This window comes from Salvelinus fontinalis, chromosome 28 (assembly GCF_029448725.1).
Source record: "Salvelinus fontinalis isolate EN_2023a chromosome 28, ASM2944872v1, whole genome shotgun sequence".
NCBI classification, from domain to species: Eukaryota; Metazoa; Chordata; class Actinopteri; order Salmoniformes; family Salmonidae; genus Salvelinus; species Salvelinus fontinalis.
In genome coordinates, this window is record NC_074692.1 from 36,433,287 (window position 1) to 36,451,410 (window position 18,124).

The 18,124-nt window shown below is 43.9% G+C and overlaps 1 protein-coding gene across 1 annotated transcript; it reads right to left on the reverse strand.

The window, feature by feature from the left end:
• Positions 1-3,286: 3,286 nt before the first annotated feature.
• LOC129826654 (sin3 histone deacetylase corepressor complex component SDS3-like) lies at positions 3,287-15,977 on the reverse strand. Its single transcript, XM_055887615.1, has 11 exons — positions 15,751-15,977; positions 13,789-13,858; positions 13,582-13,637; positions 11,728-11,799; positions 11,321-11,340; positions 10,760-10,916; positions 8,769-8,864; positions 6,895-6,981; positions 6,551-6,656; positions 4,864-4,948; positions 3,287-4,102 (listed from the first exon to the last, which is right to left on the reverse strand). Exons 1-11 carry the CDS (start codon positions 15,860-15,862, stop codon positions 4,004-4,006), a joined length of 960 nt encoding a protein of 319 aa, XP_055743590.1. The 5' UTR covers positions 15,863-15,977; the 3' UTR covers positions 3,287-4,003.
• Positions 15,978-18,124: the final 2,147 nt, after the last annotated feature.

The window sequence follows — 18,124 nt, forward strand, 5'->3', positions numbered from 1 at the left end:
ACTAACAATAAATGTAGAAATACTGATGTTAGCATTGGATGTGCTCGTGGAAGAACAACTTGTGTCGTTGACAGGTGCAGGTGTAGTACAGCTGGTGGTAGCAGTACAACCATTAGAGCTGGTATGTGTCTCTATGGACTCAGGCCTTACTTTTTTTAAACCATTGTCGTACCAACAGAATGATTAGTAGCTATGTTTGGCTACATACGGACCGTTGGTGGAATTACCTCGAGAGAGTAACGGTTAATGTGATTGGATGTTAATTATTTGACTAGGCTACCTGTATTTGACATTGTGTTGTTATTTCACTGGACACTAGATGGTTTACTTGTATTTTTGGCAGTTAAACGAGGCTACTCAGGAGAGAGAGAAAAAAAACTCACCTAATTGTTTGGCTTTTTGGAAATTAAACAGATTTTATTTTTTATTAAAATGTGAAAAAGGTTTTTATTTGTCGTACCACCGACGGCATTGCGCGTACCCCAGTTTGGGAATACCTGCCCCAACAGATAGCTTTGAGCAAGAAGCAGCTTTAGGGCTGCCGACGTATTGATGTGCTGAACACACACACAGGATGGAGCCAATGCCGTTTAAAGAGGAGGAAAGCACAGGAAGTGGCTGCTTAGAGAGGAGCTGGTGGATTTTATTGATGCCCTGGCTGGGCCTTTATGCACATAAGCAATAACCACGTGGCAGAATGACTCCAGTGGGTTTCCCCCCAGCTGACACACACAACCCTTGGCTATACATCGTTAATTAATAGAACATCAAACCCCTCCTGCTTCTAAAGATATTGACTTTACACTGCAGTGTCCTCTCAGCTGATTATACTGACTTCAACCATGTCTATTGGCTATTGTCTCCCTATGAGCCAGGCGTGCGTGTGTGTGTGTGTGTGTGTTAGCAGCAGGTTTGTAGGAGGGCTTAATCCCAGATAGCGGCAAGACTATCAGACATTTACACACCCAGATCTGACTGGAAAGGTGTTTAAGATGTAGGAAAGGAGAGAGCATGTGGAGTGGGATGCTTATTAAGAGATGGAGATTATTACAGAATGCAACATGGTATGTGTCCCAAAAGGCACCCTATTCCCTTTATAGTGCACTACTTTTGACCAGGGGCTATAGGGCTCTGGTTAAAAGTGCACTATAAAATGGGAATAGGGTGCCATTTGGGACACACTGTGTTGGTGACATCACTCTGGTATGAGGAGCTCTGTGGTGGAGAGCTCTATATTAACTAAGTGTCTCAGGGTAGGAGTGCTGATCTAGGATCAGTTTGGCCTTTCAAATCATAATGAATCAGACAGGGAGAGAGGTGATCCAGCACTTATACTGTGAGACGATGTGAAACAGGTAAATCCAGGTGAGAACATCCCTTTAGAGAAGAATGGATGACATCAGTAACACAGCACTGGAACAGCAATATTCACACTCCTACTCAGTCAAATACAACAACATCTTTGCTCTGAAATATCTACAAATCATGGGGATGATTGATTATAAAAGATCAATTAAAATGGCCTGGTCTGGAAAGCAGACATGATAGTTAGACCCCGTGCCTGATGATGCAGACACGCCTACAGTAGTTAGACCCCGTGCCTGATGATGCAGACACGCCTACAGTAGTTAGACCCCGTGACTGATGATGCAGACACGCCTACAGTAGTTAGACCCCGTGACTGATGATGCAGACACGCCTACAGTAGTTAGACCCCGTGACTGATGATGCAGACACGCCTACAGTAGTTAGACCCCGTGACTGATGATGCAGACACGCCTACAGTAGTTAGACCCCGTGACTGATGATGCAGACACGCCTACAGTAGTTAGACCCCGTGCCTGATGATGCAGACACGCCTACAGTAGTTAGACCCCGTGACTGATGATGCAGACACGCCTACAGTAGTTAGACCCCGTGACTGATGATGCAGACACGCCTACAGTAGTTAGACCCGTGACTGATGATGCAGACACGCCTACAGTAGTTAGACCCGTGACTGATGATGCAGACACGCCTACAGTAGTTAGACCCGTGACTGATGATGCAGACACGCCTACAGTAGTTAGACCCGTGACTGATGATGCACACGCCTACAGTAGTTAGACCCCGTGACTGATGATGCAGACACGCCTACATTAGTTAGACCCCGTGACTGATGATGCAGACACGCCTACAGTAGTTAGACCCCGTGACTGATGATGCAGACACGCCTACAGTAGTTAGACCCGTGACTGATGATGCAGACACGCCTACAGTATTTAGACCCGTGACTGATGATGCAGACAGGCCTACAGTAGTTAGACCCCGTGACTGATGATGCACACGCCTACAGTAGTTAGACCCGTGACTGATGATGCAGAGACACCAACAGTAGTTAGACCCGTGACTGATGATGCAGACACGCCTACAGTAGTTAAACCCGTGACTGATGATGCAGACACGCCTACAGTAGTTAGACCCCGTGACTGATGATGCAGACAGGCCTACAGTAGTTAGACCCCGTGACTGATGATGCAGACAGGCCTACAGTAGTTAGACCCCGTGACTGATGATGCAGACAGGCCTACAGTAGTTAGACCCCGTGACTGATGATGCACACGCCTACAGTAGTTAGACCCCGTGACTGATGATGCAGACACGCCTACAGTAGTTAGACCCCCGTGACTGATGATGCAGACACGCCTACAGTAGTTAGACCCCGTGACTGCATCAGACACGCCTACGGTAGTTAAACACGTGACTGATGATGCAGAGAGAGCTAGACCCATCTAGAAGCGCTGACTGGCATTATTACTGTGAACATGTCAACCATTGCCATTAGCATCGCTACCCCACCGCAATCAACAAGCAGAGGTCAATCCTGGGTTAAAACAAAGGAGACATTACTCCTGGCTTTAAAATGAGCCTGTAGCCAATCATCTGATCATATTGGGGCTTCCACAAACGTCAGAGCCTTAGTGCCGAGCAGCAACAGTAATTGGCTCTCCTTGACAGGCCGTGTCATTAAGTGAGGCAAACTGTAACCTCTGAAGGAGTTCAGTTCAGCCGAGGGGGTTGACAGACACCAGACAAAAAGGCAGTAAAAACATTGTATATCGCGCCTGGCAAGGGGAGACAAATGTGCAGGGCCAAATGATCCAGTGTGACCTTGGTAGAGAGGTAGGTGAGAGGGTAGCCACGTGGAAGGAGATTGGAGGTGGGGGGGACCCACTGGCCACAAAGTAAGCAAAATAGTTAACATTCATCTTCCTTCCATGTGCAAAAACAGTTTAGACACGTCAGATGTATTCAACATTTCGGTTTAACTGAACTATTTTAATGTCAATAAAACAGATACAAAATTAAAACCTTAAAAGTCTATCCAATATATTCTGAAAAAAATATAAAAATGTTAATTGACCAGAAGCAGAAAGAAACAATAGCAGACAACGTCAAGATGAAGAAAAGATATGACATATGATTTATGCTGAGTGGCACAGCTGACTGAAACTGTTTACAGAACCATGTTAGGTATATAAAGGAAGACCAATCAAAACACCAACCTTCAGACCTTCAGCCTCTGGAAGCATTGGATGGCGTAAGCAAAATGGAAATCATGTCACTAAGCCTATGACAAGGCATAATGTAGCTGTGACAACATTTGCTATACCAAGGCTATCCAGTCTTTGCACGTCTACTCAACTGCCTAAAGGGCTATTTGAGCCATAACTTGCAAGGAGAAAGGCTTCCACGTGTGCTTGGTGATGGCTAAAAAGACACTGACAGAACGCATCGTTCTTCCCCTCCTGTGGTCCTGATTGATTGAAACACCAGGAAGTTATTGAGAAGACTTCCTCAAGCACACAGTAGGCATGATGAGGGAGGGAGCCACATGATGAGGGGGTGGGGGGAGCCACATGATGAGGGGGTGGGGGGGAGAAACATACTGCACGTACAAAATGAAAGGAACAAGAAGGAATGGATGGATGAAGAGAGAGTGGGAAGGGGCATGGTGTTGTTTCTACGCCGCCGACCGTCGTCGGATGATAAACGCTCCTCTTTGTAGCTGTCCCAGGTAGATCCTCATCTTGGTGCTGTCGCTGGTCTTCCTCACCCAGATCTGAGGGGAAACCCAACCAATAACACCCATTATGGTCATTTACAAAAGAGCCTCTATATAAGAAAGGCATGGTGCTCATCATATCAGGAGTTCCAGAGCACATCAAAAAGAGCATTCCACAATTTATATACTATATTAAACATCAGGCCATTTTAGGAAAACTACCATTTTTTCCATCCTCTCATCCAGCTCGAAATGAAAACACATACAAGCTAAGATCTCAATCTTGTTTTATGCTAAGAGTCACAAAAATTAGAACAGAGCATGGAAAAATGACCTTTTGCTTAGCCACCTGGTGTTGTATTCCCTCCAAGCCAACCCAAAACTCCAGGACCTATTGTCCCTGGAGGAGGTCAAAGGACAAATAGATGAACAGGTTGTTGAGACATGTAGTTGTTCCTGGTTGTCACCCCATGTCACTTGTTTGCGTTGGAGGAAGCATATTGTTTTACTTCAGACGGTTTGCTGTTGTATGTATGCTGCTGTCTGTTGTCCGTTTTGTCATTTCATTTTTAGCCCGTCCCCACAGGAGGCCTTTTGCCAGGCCATCTTGTAAATAAGATTTTGTTCTTAATTTAATTGCCTGGTTAAGTTTATTTTTTTACATTTTTATTACACCACCACCATACAATACTTACACTGCACTATGGACAGACTACTACGACCACCATAACTATACTAGCAAGTCATGCATCCCTCTAACATATAATGGATTTAAGTGGTACAAGCATAGAGCTGTGGAAATGAGAACTGGAACCCACCTCATTTGTTCCCACTGAGCTGATGACACAGCTGATCTTGGTGCTCTCCTTGGACTCCAGGTGGATGGCCTGGCTCTTATGATACCTGATGGGAACACCACAAGATTTAAAAAATGTTTAACTACAAATAGCACAAAACATTAGCAACACAAAACTTCCTCACACCCTGGAAAATTAATGCTTGGTGGTTTATGATAATTATCTTAAAATTGCAGTCTGTAGGAATTTCTAAGCACTGTCTTTTTGAAACCATGACCTAGAAAATATTACATGTAGCTCACTTAGTATAACAGGATCAATTATCTGGCATTGTGTGAGGGGTAAGAAGAGGAATTACTTCCATTTCACTAGGCAAGTCAGTTGAGAACAAATTCTCATTTACAATGACAGCCTACCGGGAAACAGTGGGTTAACTGCCTTGTTCAGGGGCAGAATGACAGATTTTTAATCTGTCAACTCGGGGATTCGATCTAGCAACCTTTCGGTTACTGGCCCAACGCTCTAACCACTAGGCTATCTGCCGCCCCAGGAATCAGTCCACTCAGATAAGGACTTCGAAACCTATAGGATCATATCCTCGAGCACACAATCCCTTAAAGGTTATAATAGATTATCTGACAATGCTGTACTGGAGAGAAACAAAATGGCCAAAAGCCAGGTAGTCTGATTGTGGCTGAGGAGAGAGTCCCTGAGGTAAGTGAAAAGGAGTGACAGCTGGAACAGACAATTAGTAAAAGGTTTATTTCTTGATTGAAAATATGTCCGCTTGCTTCAGCTGTCTTGCTTTCAAGCAAGCACATCAGGTGAAACGATTACTGGGAGAAAGGAGAAGAATACATGTGGTTTCAACCATGGCTGTGGAGTCTTCACCATCCTCTCCCCTCAGCCTTTCTTAGCCTAGGTCTGGTGAGACTGTGGGAGCGAGACCGATAGCAGCAAACACTTCACTCAACTGAGATCCCCTCTCTCACTTCAGAATTGATCAAAGGCTACATGAAAGTCATGGAAAGCCATTTTTAATATCAGAGGAGCACATTTCACATTTTCCACTCTTCAAAAGGAATTATTCATTGGTGCGTGATGTCCTATGCAGAGAGCTACTCTTTACCCAAAGGGCCTGAGAGGACAGATTATCCCATCCAAGCAAACACTGTCATTTCTGTCAGCCTGTGGAACTATCACCAAATGGCATACTGCTCTGTATGCCAAAACCCATGTTCCATCCTCATGATAGCGATGTAATGTAATTCCATGGTGACAGGTAGTATGAGCCTGCCTGGTTAACATTCCAGCCACCCATTGATTAATATGACCTATTGGCCAGAGGGAATGTTACTATAAACATACTACAAACATGATTACCATTTCTTGAATCTTGTTTTTGAAGTCTTAAAAAAACAGACATATCAGCAAAGCCAAGAATTCTTCAGTAAGTAGAGCATGAGGATTTACAAGGCTGTGGCGCCATCTAGTGGCTAATAAAAGTCAACAGCATCATGAATTAAAACACTCAGTATTATATTATAGGGAACCAGTTCAGTAGATCTTATATTTAGACCAATCCTATTAAAACAGCGATAAACCACAACAGCATACAATAAAAGTACAAAATTCCCCCTTTTTGCTGTGTTTATTTTTTTAAATGGTCTAATCACCCAAATGAAAAAGATAGTTAGTGTGCATGTACCATCTCTTGTCGTAGTACAGCTTTCCCTCTTCAATGCGGGCCTCATAGCGCTGTGAGGGGGCCTCCATTGGAATGGTGGGCATTTGGTCTGGAGACGACGGAGACACTGGGGGAGAAAACATTGCGTGAGAAAAACAAAAGTAATTTCAATGTAAATAGTTAATTTACTAAAAACGCAGCCAGCCCGGGAGTTCTTGATGTTTAATGTTTATAAAATGAACATGTTTTTGTAGTCTAAACAAAAATCCTGTATAATAACTTGATTCATCCTCATTTTGGCTTGATGGCATTTAAACTGAAATAAAACAATCTTAACAGTTGTAAAAAATGGACTGCTCACATACCTGGACGCTTAGGGGACTTCAGCTGCTTGTTCAGTATTCGCAGATCTTCCAGGATCTGGTCATCGGTTAGCAAATAGTTCAGCTGAGGTGTGGATTGTTAAGGACAACTCGTCTCAATCAAATCATAATTTGTGTGTGTATATACACTGCTCAAAAAAATAAAGGGAACACTTAAACAACACAATGTAACTCCAAGTCAATCACACTTCTGTGAAATCAAACTGTCCACTTAGGAAGCAACACTGATTGACAATAAATTTCACATGCTGTTGTGCAAATGGAATAGACAAAAAGTGGAAATTATAGGCAATTAGCAAGACACCCCCAAAAAAGGAGTGATTCTGCAGGTGGTGACCACAGACCACTTCTCAGTTCCTATGCTTCCTGGCTGATGTTTTGGTCACTTTTGAATGCTGGCGGTGCTCTCACTCTAGTGGTAGCATGAGACGTAGTCTACAACCCACACAAGTGGCTCAGGTAGTGCAGTTCATCCAGGATGGCACATCAATGCGAGCTGTGGCAAAAAGGTTTGCTGTGTCTGTCAGCGTAGTGTCCAGAGCATGGAGGCGCTACCAGGAGACAGGCCAGTACATCAGGAGACGTGGAGGAGGCCGTAGGAGGGCAACAACCCAGCAGCAGGACCGCTACCTCCGCCTTTGTGCAAGGAGGTGCACTGCCAGAGCCCTGCAAAATGACCTCCAGCAGGCCACAAATGTGCATGTGTCAGCATATGGTCTCACAAGGGGTCTGAGGATCTCATCTCGGTACCTAATGGCAGTCAGGCTACCTCTGGCGAGCACATGGAGGGCTGTGCGGCCCCACAAAGAAATGCCACCCCACACCATGACTGACCCATCACCAAACCGGTCATGCTGGAGGATGTTGCAGGCAGCAGAACGTTCTCCACTGCGTCTCCAGACTCTGTCACGTCTGTCACATGTGCTCAGTGTGAACCTGCTTTCATCTGTGAAGAGCACAGGGCGCCAGTGGCGAATTTGCCAATCTTGGTGTTCTCTGGCAAATGCGAAACGTCCTACACGGTGTTGGGCTGTAAGCACAACCCCCACCTGTGGACGTCGGGCCCTCATACCACCCTCATGGAGTCTGTTTCTGACCGTGTGAGCAGACACATGCACATTTGTGGCCTGCTGGAGGTCATTTTGCAGGGCTCTGGCAGTGCACCTCCTTGCACAAAGGCGGAGGTAGCGATCCTGCTGCTGGGTTGTTGCCCTCCTACGGCCTCCTCCACATCTCCTGATGTACTGGCCTGTCTCCTGGTAGCGCCTCCATGCTCTGGACACTACGCTGACAGACACAGCAAACCTTTTTGCCACAGTTCGCATTGATGTGCCACTCTGGATGAACTGCACTACCTGAGCCACTTGTGTGGGTTGTAGACTCCGTCTCATGCTACCACTAGAGTGAGAGCACCGCCAGCATTCAAAAGTGACCAAAACATCAGCCAGGAAGCATAGGAACTGAGAAGTGGTCTGTGGTCACCACCTGCAGAATCACTCCTGTTTTGGGGGGTGTCTTGCTAATTGCCTATAATTTCCACCTTTTGTCTATTCCATTTGCACAACAGCATGTGAAAAAGTGGACAGTTTGATTTCACAGAAGTGTGATTGACTTGGAGTTACATTGTGTTGTTTAAGTGTTCCCTTTATTTTTTTGAGCAGTGTGTGTATATATATATATTTCTGTAAAGGGGTAAAAACTGTATCTGGTAAGTTTTAACCCTGTGAAAATGTGAAAAAATGTGAAATGTAACTAATCGGTCAAGACGAGATTCTTTGAATCTGGACAGTGCCTAACATGGATCAACACTGTTGTAGACAAGACAGCAGAGTGATTGGACTTCTAGTAAAGGATATCAGGTGCAGGTTTTCTCCGCTTGTCTGGAATGGGGACGGGATCGTTAGGCCGCCTCCTTAACTTCCGGGTCATGATGGGTTTCACCTCCATGGAATCTACAACACAGGGGTAATATGGAATGAGCTCGCTGCCATGCACCAGACACCGTAGCAATAGTATTACTAGTCCACCTGTCATAGCACATCGACTTCAATGGGAATGCACATTCTAGTAATTAAATGGGTGACACTCATGTGGGTATAACACAGAGAAAGCTATATTGGTATATGTACATTGAGTATACAAAACGTGGGGCTCCCGAGTGGTGCAGCGGTCTAAGGCACTGTATCTCAGTGCTAGAGGTGTCACTACAGACAACCTGGTTTGAATCCAGGCTGCATCACAACAGGCCGTGATTGGGAGTCCCATAAGACGGTGCAAAGTTGGCCGAGCATCGTCTGGGTTTGGCCGTCATTGTAAATAAGAATTTGATCTTAACGGACTTCCCTAGTTAAATAAAAAGGTAAAAAAGAACACCTGCTCTTTCCGAGAGACTAACCAGTTGAATCTTATGATCCCTTATTGAAGTCAACTGTTAAATCCACTTCAATCAGTGTAGATTAAGGGGAGGAGACAGGTTAAAGAAGGATGTTTAAGCCTTTGAGACATGGATTGTATGTGTGCCATTCAGAGGGTGAATGGGCAGGACAAAATATTTAAGTGTCTTTGAACAGGGTATGGTAGTAGGTGCCAGGCGACACCGGTTTGAGTGTGTCAAGAACTGCAACACTGTTTTAACAAGAATGGTCCACCACCCAAAGGACATCCAGCCAACTTGACAACTGTTGGAAGCATTGGAGTCAACATGGGCCAGCTCCATATTATGGAGATTATCCCAATGTTTGGTATACTCAGTGTGTGTACACACAGTCAGTGATCCGATTCAACAGTGCAGTTTTCTAGTACCGGGTCAGACCCCTCTTTGCCTCCAGAACAAGCTGGGCATGGAAATGTTGCTCAGTTGGTATCAAGAGACCTAACGTGTGCCAGGAAAACATTCTCCACACCATTAAACTACCAGCATCTATTGGCACCAGGCAGGATGGGGCCATGGACTCATGCTGCTTATGCCAGATCCTGACTCTGCCATCAGTAAGCCAACAGGAACCAGGATTCGTCAGACCAGGCAATGTTTTTCCACTCCTCAATTTTCCAGTGTTGGTGATTGCATGCCCAGCTGATAGGAGTGGAACCGGTGTGGTCGTCTGCTGCAATAGCACATCTGTGACAAGGACCGATGAGTTGTGCTTACCGAGAAGCCATTCTGCGCCGTTATTTGCCCATTTGTGGCATGCCTGTTACATTGCACGATTCTTGCCGTTGTCCTTCGACCTGTCATCAACGAGCGGATTTTGTCAACAGGACTACCGCTAACTGGATATTTTTTGGTTTGTCACACCATTCTCAGTAAAACCCGAGACGCTGCCGTGTGTGAAAAGCCTAGGAGGCCGTCTGTTTCTGAGATACTGGAACCAGCGCGACTGGCAACAACGAACAAACCACCGCCAAAGTCTCTTAGGTCACTCGTTTTGACAATTCTAATGTTCAATCAAACAGTAACTGAATGCCTACTTTATATAGGCGCAAACTATGTGTAAGCTGGGTGGTGTACCTAATAAACTGGCCAATATGTGTATGTACATGACCTTACAGGTTATACTAACATTACTGCACTGAAACGGAGATATTCAATTGAATGATTAGCATGAAAATCTGCAAGTTAGAGAGCGAGAACAATGTATCTAAGACTTTTAACCCTTGTTAGTACAAAGGTTGTGAGACATAAGATGGGCTTAAAAACTCCATCTCCAAAACACTTCCACTGTATTGACCGAGGATAAAATAAGTTAGCCTTCTTCCTCAGCAAAAACCCATCAACACCCATCAGTCTTTTTTATCCCCCGCCTCAGTGAGATGAGGGGGAGGGAGACAGCCTCAGTGAATCTCCTACCGCCTGTCAGCTCCATTGTTAATTTCTCATTCTCTATCATCTTCTTCTTCTCCTCTAGCTCAGCAATTAAGTTTTCCTTCAGCTCCACCTTCTTATCGTCAAACTCTTTCACAGCCGCCTTCTTCTCTTTGATGTAGTTCCTCTCCACCTGTTCTGTCTGAGAGAGCGAGAGAAGGAACCAGAGAGAGAAGGAACCAGAGAGAGAAGGAACCAGAGAGAGAAGGAACCAGAGAGACAAGGAACCAGAGAGACAAGGAACCAGAGAGAGAAGGAACCAGAGAGAGAAGGAACCAGAGAGAGAAGGAACCAGAGAGAGAAGGAACCAGAGAGAGAAGGAACCAGAGAGAGAAGGAACCAGAGAGAGAAGGAACCAGAGAGAGAAGGAACCAGAGAGAGAAGGAACAAGAGAGAGAAGGAACCAGAGAGAGAAGGAACCAGAGAGAGAAGGAACCAGAGATTGTGTCGAAAGGCCATAAAATACATTTTAAAAATGCAAGAATTCACAGGTGAAGGATTCAGTTGAATTTCCATGTTAGGTAATAATATCAAAACTTCTCTTACCTCAAGTTGGAGAAAGAGATCTTTGAGAAAGAAACAGACAAATTACAAAGTTAACGCTCATGTTGACTGCATCGTCAGTTAATCCCTGGCTGTCAGATTGACTTTAAAACACAAAACCTACCACCACAAAAAAATTATGTTTTTATTCATAACGTACACAGCAGGAATAAATGGTGCAGTAAAATGCTTACAAGCTGGCTCCCTCAAATACAGCACACACTTTGGGTGTTCAAGTTCAAATGACACAGAATGAGGTCTCTCCAAGTGGCAACAACTTAACGGTGACTGAGTACATCCCAAATGGCACCCTACGCCTTATGGGCCCTGGTCCAAAGTAGTGTACTATATAGGGAGCCATTTAGGGATGAGCACAGTGATACTATTCAACAACAGTGCCATTTTCTTACCAGCATTGCGGACTCTCTCCTTGTATTGTTGGTCGAGCTTCTTCATTCTCTTCTGGTACTCCTGAAGTGTTCCTGCATATACATTTGAAGTCAGAAGTTTACATAGACCTAGGCCAAATACATTTAAACTCAGTTTCATAATTCTTGACATTTAATCCAAGTAAGAATTCCCTGTCTTAGGTCAGTTTGGATCACCACTTTATTTTAAGAAAGTGAAATGTCAGAATAATAGAGAATTATTCCTTTCATCACATTCCCAGTAGGTCAGAAGTGTACATACTCAATTAGTATTTGGTAGCATTGCCATTAAATTCTTTACACTTGGGTCAAACGTTTTAGGTAGCCTTCCACAAGCATCCCATAATAAGTTTGGTTATTTTGGCCCATTCCTCCTGACAGAGCTGATGTAATTGAGTCAGGTTTGTAGGCATCCTTGCTCGCACATGCTTTTCAGTTCTGCCCACAAATTATCTATGATTGAGGTCAGGGCTTTGGGATGGCCACTCCAATACCTTGACCTTGTTGTCCTTAAGCCATTTTGCCTTGGGGTCATTGTCCATTTGAAAGACCCATTTGTCACCAAGCTTTAAACTTCCTGACTGATGTCATGAAATGTTGCTTAAATATATCCACATAATTTTCCTACTTCATGATGCCATCTATTTTGTGAAGTGCACCAGTCCCTCCTGCAGCAAAGCACCCCCACAACATGCAGCTGCCACCCCCGTGCTTCACAGTTCGGATAGTGTTCGTCAGCTTGCAAGCCTCCCCCTTTTCCTCCAAACATAACGATGGTGATTATGGCCAAACAGTTCTATTTTTGCTTCATCAGACCAGAGGACATTACTCCAAAAAGTAGTTGCAGTTGCAAACCGTTGTCTGGCTTTTTTAATGGCGGTTTTGGAGCAGTGACTCCTTCCTTGCTGAGCGGCCTTTCAGCTTGTGTCGATATAGGACTTGTTTTACTGTGGATATAGATACTTTTGTAACTGTTTCCTCCAGCATCTACACAAGATCCTTTGCTGTTCTGGGATCGATTTGCACTTCTCGCACCAAAGTACGTTTATCTCTAGGAGAGATGTCTCCTTCCTGAGCGGTATGATGGCTGCGTGGTTCCATGGTTTTTACTTGCATAGTATTGTTTGTACAGATTAACATGGTACCTTCAATTGTTTGGAAATTTCTCCCAAGGATGAACCAGACTTGTGGAGGTCTACAATTGTATTTCTGAGGTCTTGGCTGATATCCCCATGATGTCAAGCAAAGAGGAACTGAGTTTAAAGGTAGGCCTTGAAATACATCCACAGGTACACCTCCAATTGACTCAAATTATGTCAATTAGCCTATCAAAAGCCATGACATTTTCTGGAATTTTCCAAGCTGTTTAAAGGTACAGTCAACTTAGTGTATGTAAACTTCTGACCCACTGGAATTGTGATACAGTGAATTATAAGTGAAAACATCTGTCTAAACAATTGTTGGAAAATAACTTGTCATGCACAAATTATATGTCCTAAACGACTTCCCAAAACTGTAGTTTATTAACAAGACATTTGTGGAGTGGTTGAAAAACAAGTTAATGACTCCAACCTAAGTGTATGTAAACTTCCAACTTCAACTGTATGCCTAACTTCTTATCCAACCAATCTCTCAATGCAAAGAGCACCACCTCTGAGGCTCCATCATAACAGTTGTGCAAAATGATAAAGGTCGGCTCAGCTCTACTTATGCACGCGGAGGAATTTATGACATTGATAATCACATTGATTGTGAATGCAAGGAGGATAATGAACGGATTATAGGATAGGCCTAATTCATAAACGCAGTGAGGATAATTAGAAACAGTGACACTACCCTCTTGGAGTTGCGTCAACTGCCTTTTCAATGATGCCAGCTTGTCTTGGTACATCCTGAAACCAAATAAAACATGATTATCACAACCAACTACTAAATCTGTAAATGTAGTTCTTCAAGATCAGGTTACATTTTGAACATCCCTTTTGATCCATGTCAACATATATTCTATCAAGTGTAACCGTGCAATTGGTGGACAACACTCACTGTTCTTTGATTTCCACATAGTCATCCTCATCATGTTTCGCCAAGTCAGTTTCACTGGCATCTTCTGTGTCTGAAAGAGGGAGAAAAAAAAGGGGGGAAAAATGGCGGACGTCAGTAAGTAGGCTAACAGTTCACCAATATCATATGACATAGGGCCTATGCCAAGAAAACATTCTGAACAATTTGTTCAATAGCAAGTCAATGAAATGTCTAATTTTAGGAAAGCTGGAAACAGTAGTAGGATAGATGTAGCTACTCAGTCAAGTTACCTTTATTTGGATCCCCAATGAGTGCGTTACCAGCCATTTCCCTTTAGACTTATACAAAAATAAACTAACAAAGTAAAACAAGGTCGTCTGATAAATGCGAAATGTTATGTCGTAGGCTAAAGTAGCAACACACAAGACGGCAAGATAGCCAACTAAGCGTTCAGCTAACAGGCTTGCTCATTTCTATCAAAAAGTTAGCAATTAAATGTTATACATAATTTCACTGACCGGGCAGTGACTCCAGATTAGTAAACAGTCGTTTCTTATTTGATCAGCCAGCTAATTCCCAACAAAAGGGTTTACATTGAGTGCCTAACATTTGTCCCGTTGCTAACGCGTAGCAAATTGATGAAGCCAAATACGAGAGCGATTTGTCAAGCTAGCCAATTTAGCTATTAGCAACGGCTAATTCAAGACTTGGCAATTGAACTGGTTTTAAATTTTGTTAGCTAGATGCAATCTCTGCGTGGCCTGTATGAGAATACGTAGTTAGGTACCTATTTTAGATACCCGACTAGCTCGCTAGCTACTGAGTTTGCCAGCGCAAAGCCAAAGCAGGTTTGCCGGTGACCTGTCAGCTGATGGTAGCTAACGTTAGCTAGCGGCGTAACGTTATCGCTTGCTAGCTAGTTACAACACCAGTGAATGGCCGACTTAGCATTGACAATACTAACACAACTCTCCATCAAATATAGTTAACATGAGTAAGGGTCATTGCTTAATCTGTAGCTATACCCAAAGTTAACAGCACAAATGCAACGTGACATTTGGAATTAGCCTGCATCTGCGCCCGACCGATTTTGGTGGGCCTTAAAACCTAACTAATTTAGCTATCCCAACCAACCACCTTCATCGGCATCTACGCACGTACCCAATGAAATGGCTGGCCTCAAAGTTAACTGGACATGTAAGGAGAGCTGAAATTACAAAATCAAATATAGTTTCTTATACTTCACACCAACAGTGGCAAGACGGTGTCAGAAAAGGCCAATCACTGAAATCATATTGGTGGTAAAGCAAATTATGAGTCTTTCTTGCCACCTGTCAACGATTACAAATGTTTTACTGAGATTGACTGCCTGCCTGTTACGAACTTAACTCCAAAATCGAGACTCCAAGTCCAATGCACGGTTACTAAGACCACTTGCTCTCTCTTCTATATATTAAGTTAGCGCTGTCTGTCCACCACTTGACAACGTTTCGCTGTAGAAAAGTAAAGCCGGGCTTGACCGCTAAACATGAAAGTTAAAAAAGATATGAACTCCTCCCCCATCTACACTAACAGGTAGCTTGCTTGCAAGGGGCGTACTCATTACACCAAAACGAAAAGGGGAGGAACCTACCTGAATTTGCCCAATAGAAACTCGTTTTAACTGTTTGGACTCATGATTACACTCCAGCTAAATAACCCGTTAGCGAACAACTAGCTAGCGTCCGCGTCGTGGTGCACGATCCCCACGGATTATAGAAGCCTGTGTTGTTAATTCAACGATGGCTAGCTAGCGTTAGTTACCCAAGCTAGCGCAAACTTTACAGTTCAATGGGAATGGGTTCATTCTAAAAAATAAAATAAAAATGTGCAAAGGTCACACTAGTTTTAGGAGACTATTTGAGAAAACTAACGTTAACGTTTATTAGCAAATATCACAAGAGTTAGAGCTAGCTAACAAATGTGCTACATTGGCGAACCTACCTTCTTCCGAGTCTCTTCCCCTGAAGCTTCGATCATCGTCGTCGTCCACACTATCAAGTTCTTCTTCATCATTGTAATAATCTACCATCGGTGATAGTAAAGTAGAAGCCATTTGATGGCAAGTAAAAATGTAAACAAACGTTAGATAAACAATCGATTTGGAATTTGCAGTTCAGAACAAAACAGCGCCTACATCTGTTAAGACCCCATGATAAGTAAGATGGCCGTTATTGCGCCTGACCAAAATATTGAAAACAAAACTAGAGATTATTTTTAAGAGTAATTTTATCACATCTTTGTGCCATGCATATAACAGTATAAATTAAATAGCCTTTTTCCATGAAACAGGGTTAGTTACCAGTATCTTCGCTATATTTGAGTAGTCTAATTAGGCATTTCGAGGTCAGCCCTTGTGCAGAGCAAAAGATTTTCAGCGATTTGTATCAAATACATTTGCAATTAAATGCTATACAGAATTGCATATGCCGGACATCCATCCATTCACTCCATATTAGTAAACCGTCGTTTCTTATTTGACCAGTCAGCTAATTCCCAACAGCAAAGGGTTTACATCGAGTGCCAACATTTGCCACATGTTGATTTGCCAGCCCCGATCTTTGCGATTTTGTTATGAATTGACCCTGTGCTGGGTCAATCATAACACAATGGCTATCGGGGTAAAGTGCGTGTCTTGAAAGTATTTACGTCCCTCACGTTTACATAACTGTTTAGACACTAAAATATGAATATCCCTAAAACTGGGTATTCGAAATAGTTGCCGAGTAGGGTTGTTCGTTTTTTGCGGTCATCACACATACACGACATTTACCTTGACAAAACCATAGAGACCCCAAACACAGAATATCCATTATATTGAACAGATAATCTAGGTCTAGCAACAAAAAAAAGGCACTAAAAACCTGCCCAAAGCGCGGAAAACAAGCCCATATTTTTTCCCACAGCAAGAGATGAGTTGCCATATTTATACTATAAACCATTTTCCATAACGTTAGAGCCAATTAATAAGGAATATCGTAGTAATTTGTAATGACGGTATAAGCAAACTATTGCGAGCTGTCATAACGCAAAGGCTTTTCAATATGTCGCAAAATAAAATAATTTGCCTTTACACACTTTTCTATCAATGGGTGTCGATTTAACTCGTATGACTGCTATGATTAAGCAATAAGGCACAAAGTATGGTACAGTGCTTTCAGAAAGTATTCAGAACCCTTGACTTTTTCAATTTTTTTACGTTACAGCCTTATTCTAAAATGGTTTAAAAAATCTGTACGCAATACCCCATAATGACAAAGCAAAAACAGGTTGTCATTTTGGATTTAAAATAATTTGTTTTAATGTAAAACTGAAATATCACATTTACATGAGTATTCAGACCCTTTACTCAGTACTTTGTTGAAGCACTCCAGAGTGCTGGCGCAGCGGTCTAAGACACTGCATCTCAGTGCAAGAGGTGTCACTACAGTCCCTGGTTTGAATCCAGGCTGTATCACATCTGTCCGTGATTGGGAGTCCCATAGGGCGGCACACAATTGGCCCAATTGTCCGGGTTTGGCTGGGGTAGGCTGTCTTTGTAAATAAGAATTTGTTCTTAACTGACTTGCCTAGTTAAATAAAGGTTATAATAAAAGAAAAGCACATTTGGCAGCAATTACAGCCTTGAGTCTTCTTGGTCCTCTTCTCCTTCTCCCGACGACGTTCGTTACAGAATCACCCACCAAAGGACCAAGCAGTGTGGGAAAATGGACTCCTGGACATGGGAGGAAATTTTGGACGTCAAGGGACCCTGGGCACAGCCGGGAGAGTATCGCTGTCCGAAAGAGGAGCTGGAGGCAGCTAGAGCTGAGCGGTGACACTAGAGGAATTGACTCGAGGTAACAGGCACATGAGGCAGCCCCAGAATTGTTTTGGGGGGGGGACACACGGTGAGTTTGGCGGACTCAGGTAGGAGACCTGAGCCAACTCCCCATGCTTACCGTGGCGAGAGAGTGACTGGGCAGGCACCATGTTATGCGGTGAAGCGCACGGTCTCCCCAGTGCACACGCATAGCCCGGTGCGCTACATCGCAGCTCCTCGAATCGGCATCGAGCCAGGAGGGATGATGCCGGCTCAGCGCATCTGGTCTCCAGTGCATCTCCTCGGCCCGGGGTATACTGCACCAGTTCTACGCACGGTGTCCCCGGTTTGCCAGCACAGCCCAGTGCGGCCTGTTCCAACTCCCCCACTTGCCGGGCTACAGGGGGGATCCAGCCAGGAGGAGTTGTGCTAGCTCTGCGCTCGAGACCGCCAGTACGCCTCCACGGTCCAGTGCATCCGGTGCCTTGGCCAAGGACAAGGCCTCCTGCATGTCTC

Coding starts and splice junctions, on each gene's coding strand:
- LOC129826654 (XM_055887615.1), bottom strand. CDS start 15,862: ATGGCTTCTACTTTACTATCACCGATGGTAGATTATTACAATGATGAA. Junction 11,800..13,581: donor GTTGACGCAACTCCAAGAGG/GTAGTGTCACTG, acceptor ATGTATATGCAG/GAACACTTCAGGAGTACCAG. Junction 6,982..8,768: donor GCGGAGAAAACCTGCACCTG/ATATCCTTTACT, acceptor AACAATCCACAC/CTCAGCTGAACTATTTGCTA.